The sequence below is a fragment of the Mytilus edulis genome, chromosome 2 (assembly GCF_963676685.1).
Source record: "Mytilus edulis chromosome 2, xbMytEdul2.2, whole genome shotgun sequence".
Taxonomy (NCBI): Eukaryota; Metazoa; Mollusca; class Bivalvia; order Mytilida; family Mytilidae; genus Mytilus; species Mytilus edulis.
In genome coordinates, this window is record NC_092345.1 from 94,907,169 (window position 1) to 94,913,318 (window position 6,150).

The following is a 6,150-nucleotide window of genomic DNA, read 5'->3' on the forward strand; positions in this document are numbered from 1 at the left end:
CAAAGAAAATAATAAAAGAGGTATATATGGATAGATAAAAGATCAATCTTTTAAATGAATGCAATATTTTTATTATGCAATCATTATGCAATCAATTATTATGTAATTAGTGGCAAAATCTGGGTAAGTTCACTTGAATGAATTTAGCTCTATCATCTCTTTAACTATACAGAAAATTTTAACGAAATCTTAATCAACACATCATGGGCTTCAAAAGGATGTCTCAGATTGTCTCTTTGGTGCTCCATTCTCTCATAAATCTCTAATTAGTGTAAACATCCTAACAACATAAAAGAAGATAATGTTTAATTAGGTGTAAAATTTGTTCTATATATTCTATCTGAAATCTGAGACACCCTTTTGTAGATAATGGCCATGGGAACAACATATAATAAAATCAACCCTCTAGGGATACATATGCAGAAGTTAATTTCATTTGAAAGTGGAAATTTGGTGAAAAATATTTTAGACTCAGTTAACATTATAATTGGTTACATAATTGTTGCATAACATTGCATTAAATTGAAAGAGTAATCTGTTAGCTATCCAAAACTACCACTTTTATAAATTTTCAAGCAATATTAAGAAAGTTACAGCATTTTAAAACTTGGGAGTTGGAGTTATAAAATCTTTGTATTGTGCTACCTTAACTGTATCTGTTGTATTCTTTATCTCTAGTTCGATGGGATAGATGAGTTCAACATAGTTACCAAATTTTGAATTGTTTAGTGAGAATCTCATCTTTATAGCGGAAAGTGAAGTTAAAGGATTTTGCTAACTTCTTATCTTTCTTCCTAAGAAGTTCCTGTATGAAGTCAGCCTCATAAAAAAAAGAAACAAGTCGGCAAGTAGAGGGGCAAAATTGGTTCCCATTGGAATGCCGACAGTGTGTTGAAAAACGAGACCTCCGAAGGTAACAAATATGTTGTCAATCGAGAAATCAAGCATCTTGATAATGTCAGTTTCAGAATTTTTTTTGTTTGAATCAGTGTGATCCTTTATAAAGTAGAATTTATCCCTCCCTAAGACAAGATACTTGTATCTAAGTTGGCCATTCTTTTTTATGAAACAAAGCAATACCAACTCTTTCAATTTGTCTTTTAGTTTGGAATGTGGAATACTTGTGTAAAACGTAGAAAAGTCAAATGTTTTGATATAATTGCAAGATGCAAGAGAGTTAGATTGTATGTACTCTTAAAGATCTTTTGAATTTTTTAGTATCCACATCTGATTCACGCCACCTCTAGAATATGCAGTTTCACAATAACTTTGAAGCCCGGCTTTGATTGGTTGAAATTTCAAAGGAACATAGAACAGTCCTATGATTATCCAGGATTTCCTCTTTTGTAAGTGTCGTTAGGGTATATGTTGAGTTTCCAAGTGAATTGTCAATACCTTATTCGTTAATCAAGCAGTTAATGTAATGATTTTACACACAAAAAACGATGTTGTGTGGGGATGTATGACATGCACAGACATCCGATCTGAATTAAGATGACGAAGAAGATGTAACCTTATTGAACATATCGATGTGTGTTGTCTATTGAAACGCAACATTTTCATCCATATCCAAAATACTTTCATTCTGCAATGGAAGTTGAATTTTCTAGCCATTCAAACCGGTCTAAACACTTTGCACAACATACCTGTGGATTTATCTCTCTTGAAAATGTGTGATATAATATTCACTGATCATTTCTCAAACACTAATGTACCGATAATATCCAAAAATAATTTTAACCTTTCTGGTCACATTCAAAATAAATACATACATTTTTCTACCAAGGGCCTCAATTGTGACCCAAACAACTCTAAATATGTACGAACACCATTGTTTTGGTTTGAGCGATCGACAACTACGGAATCCAAAATATTAACATATTTCATGAAAGCAGTTTGCGGTGACTTCATTGTATTGTTAACGCGTTTCCCGTTTCAGTTATACTAGATCTCATAATCACTTTTGAGTAAATTTAGCATAAATCAGTTATCTTATGTAAACAATAACAACTATCAAATTTACGTTTACAGAAATTGAATCTCGGTTTATTATTTCGGTAATGACACTCATACAAGTGAAAGGTTTGACACATTATGGCATACTTTTCAACATTCTTTAAACAAGAATGAGATATAAAAGGGATAAAGAGGAAAAAAAAATTGTCTTTTATTTGGCAGAAACCTTCGTGCCCAGTCTTTATTTCGGATGGTGGTACGCAACTTTCAAATAGGGACTTTCCAATTTGAGTTTACTTTTTTCTCAGTAAATACAAGTAAATATATCACGATCATATATCAATATATTATCTTACCAGACGGATTCAAGCAAGCTTTTTCAGTACATGAAATACCGTTTACCTCACAGTTACAAGTATTACACCCGTCAATGTCAGGAAAACTCGTTCCGATTTGGTGTATGGTTCCATGGTAATTGCATGTAGCTGTAAAAAAATAATTTTACAATTTTAACTTAAATTATAAGAACTTTTTTCATATAACTAGAAATAAATCAACAACATAATTTTGCATAGAGTGTAAAAAAAACCATTTACTGACATACTGCAAATATAGAAAACAAACAAAAGCATACTTTACTTACTGCGTATTATAACACCTCTGCTTTCATTTCAATGTACCATAGTTTGTTTGATTTTCCATTATAAAAGTGTGATGTATCTACACATACAACACAGTTTCATGTCAGACCTCTGATTGGTTTACCAGATGCTTGAAATGGTCTTGTGGCGTATGTTAGCTACATGTACCTCGCACTTTACATTTTTTTAAAGATCAATTTTCTAATGAATGTATTCTGGTTTTATTAGGTCTTTCCACTTTTCGTGGAAAGACCTTTTGTTTTTCTTCTGTGTGACCGAACACTTATTCTTATAGGAGTTATCTCCCTGCATCCCCTTTTTCTTGTTATCGCTATATCTCTAAAACCGTAAAAGATTTTAGCAAACTGTTTGCACCAAATTGTTTGTCTACTCTTGAGAATGATTTGGTTTATTTTGACTTGAGTGATCGGAAGACATCTTATGGGAGTTATTTCCCTTTGAAAATTTAAGATAGGCGATTTGTTGGATAAATTCATACTTTATAAGTCGTAGAGGCCTACAGTCTTTTGATATGAAGTCCTTGGTCCATTTGAAGGAAATTGAGGTCAAGGTCAATGGTCAAGGTCATGTTCTACATTTTGAATTTTGCTTGTTATCGTTATTCCACAGAAACTGTGACAGTAAATGATATATAATGTGTTTGCTAAATAACTGTTTACAATAAGGCGCAACTTCAACCTATTTCAGTCAAAGTGTTTTGGTTAACCCTTATAGGAGTTTTCTCCACTTATGTATTTCAAATCAGTATTTCTCCACAACAATACAAGTGATTGACCTCCGGTCTTCCGTTTTGAGTTCGCTGACCTATGACCTTGAAATTGAGATCAAGTCGAAGGTCAAGGTCATGTTATAAATTTTGAATGTTGCTTATTATTGTTATTCAAAAGAAACTGTTACAGTTAATGATATGATTGGTTTGCCAAATCACTGTTTACAAAAAGGCGCAACTTCAACCTATTTCAGTCGAAGTGTTTTGGTTAACCCTTATAGGAGTTTTCTCCCCTTATGTATTTGAAATCAGTATATCTCCACAACCATACAAATGATTGACCTGGGGTCTTTTGATTTGAGATCACTGACCTATGACCTTGAAATTGAGGTCCATGTCAAAGGTCAATTTGACGTTCTAGATTTTGACCTTTGCTAAAAATTATTTTCTGTTCATAATAAAACAATTAAGTCTTCTGCATATACCTATTAATCTTTTTTTTTTATCAATTTGAAGAACCAAATTACATCAACCAGGAGTGACATTTTCTAACATCGTTTTTTAAATTTCATTCTTATTATCGAGGTGGAAAGACCTTCAATTGTTCTCTGAAGAATTGGTTTTTAATTTTTATTGAATTCTGAATTTCGCGTGAATGGCAGATACACATGTTTGTTTCACCAAAGAGAAACAATATAGACGATGACCATCAACAGAACAACGAATGACTATAACAATAAATAACCAGGATTTCATGGTCTTCTTTGTCTTAATTCATATGAAGAAAAAAAATTAGTAATAGAAAAGTTCAATGATTAGAAACAATGCAATATTTACAGTTATTTCTCTTTCTAACATCAGCTTATATTTAATTATTCAAATCTATTAAAAGTGTGTCGTAACTAAAACTGCATATAACTTTGTTACGTGATCAATTGTATGTCGACAGATGTGCAATCACTGCACGTACTTCGTGGTTTTATTCTTTGACATTACCTTAAAGTTTAAGTTTATTAACAAACGCACATTACTGCAGATCAAAGGATTTGTATAAGTCCCATTTCAGACATATTGATCAAATCTGAGAACATTCCTGTAAAGCTTATAACGCAAGTCCTCATTTATCCTTTCCTATTGTAGATTTTGAAAAAAGAAAGAATACATAATTCAAGTAGCTGGTATCTGTTCACCTATTAATCTCTATCAGAAAGTAAAAACACTTTTCTCTGTTTTTTTCCAATACTATTGTTTGTCTTTTTTTCATGGCGTTGTCAGTTTGTCTTCGACTTATAAGTTGATATGTCCTCTTGATATCTTCCTCCCCTGTTCACTGCAGAAAAAACTAGTATGTTCTCTACGACATATCCTTTACCTTTATCTTATTCGACAGCCGAAGTTTAACACTAGATAGTAAACATAGACATTTGTCAAGTAAGACCTACGTCATTACTTCTGTCTGTCCAGGATATAGTTTCATTTGTAATAACCTGGGGCCAAAAATTAACAACACACATTAAAATATTTCATTAAATTATCCTACTTAGCATATTTTATTTATTGATTGTTCATTATATGATATAGCTATTATTTAAGGTCACTTTTGGTCAGCCAGCTATTTAACTTGTTCGGTTCTAATACATCTGGTTTCAAATGTTTGACTTTAAGAACATGCCTGCTGAAGGTAAAACGAGGAAAGCGCTACGGAACCATGAAATTTTTAAAATGTTGTTTTCATTCTTTACAACATTTTTTCAGTAACATTAAAAAAAGTTTCGTGTTGAATAGAAAACAAAATAGGTACGACAGTATATTCTTATCTTACAAGACCGACTGTCAAGTGTTTTTGATAAACATTATCGTCCGTGTTTAACATTTTCGTTCTGAAACATATTTAAGTTTTAGTATCTATTTTATTTTCTAAGAATTTTTTTAACATATTTTACTTACCGTGCACACAGTTAAGAGACACTAGCATCAATACAAGAATTGCTATCATATTTCCAAACTCTTTGTGAACTGAAGCAGTATCCAGTATATGATATTTCATGTGATGGTTATGTTATATAACAGTCTCCTGTTGTCATCTACGTCATACTTGAAAACTTAGGGAATTCACCGTTCAAGTGGAAACGCATTATTGATGATATTTCTTAAAATATCATTTAATAAGGTGATGTGGTACACTTTCCGAATAGACAACTCTCAACATTATAGTATAAAAGACGTTGATTTTTAACTAGCTCACCTTCTGATCATTCAACAACTGACACAGTAAAATCAACGATTTATACTCCGTGACAAAATTAAAGAAGTAAACACTTTTATGAGCGACCAACTCACCGCTCACCTGGATCAGAAGTGTAATAGACCTACATAAGAACAACCTATAGAATTCGATTTGAAAAGGCTGGACTCGACATATCGGCAGTAGGAACACAAAAAGCACTAAAAAAAAACCCAAATGTATAACTCCTTGAGTACCTCGTCCAGTTTTAAGTGTGCAATTTCCTCTATTTTTCCCTCATCTGTGTCTTCTCAATGTATGACTGAGATTACAACATCAGTAAAATAATGTTGTCTTTCATTCAAAATTAATTTCAAGTGATACTTGTGGTAATTCAGTGGTGTATACTACACATACCTTTTTATACGCATCCGGTGCATTACATTGAACAAGACACGTATTATTGTGTGAATTCATATAGAACAAAGATTTTGGCCTAGTAATTTTAAAACTGATTAATTAACAATATGTATTGTTAAATTATCCTCATTTTCTTATTGTTAGAAATACAAGGTTCACGTATTACTGTATTGAAATCC

At 32.0% G+C, this 6,150-nt stretch overlaps 1 protein-coding gene across 1 annotated transcript in view; it reads right to left on the bottom strand.

The window, feature by feature from the left end:
* LOC139511090 (kielin/chordin-like protein) overlaps window positions 1-5,762 on the bottom strand; it is a 38,091-nt gene extending 32,329 nt beyond the window's left edge. Inside the window, exons 1-2 of the mRNA XM_071297661.1 lie at window positions 5,275-5,762; window positions 2,313-2,441 (exon numbers count right to left, since the gene is read on the bottom strand). Coding sequence (XP_071153762.1) covers window positions 2,313-2,441; window positions 5,275-5,374 — 229 coding nt within the window. The 5' untranslated portion in view covers window positions 5,375-5,762. The remainder of the gene's footprint in view (window positions 1-2,312; window positions 2,442-5,274) is intronic.
* Between the last annotated feature and the right edge of the window lie 388 nt (window positions 5,763-6,150).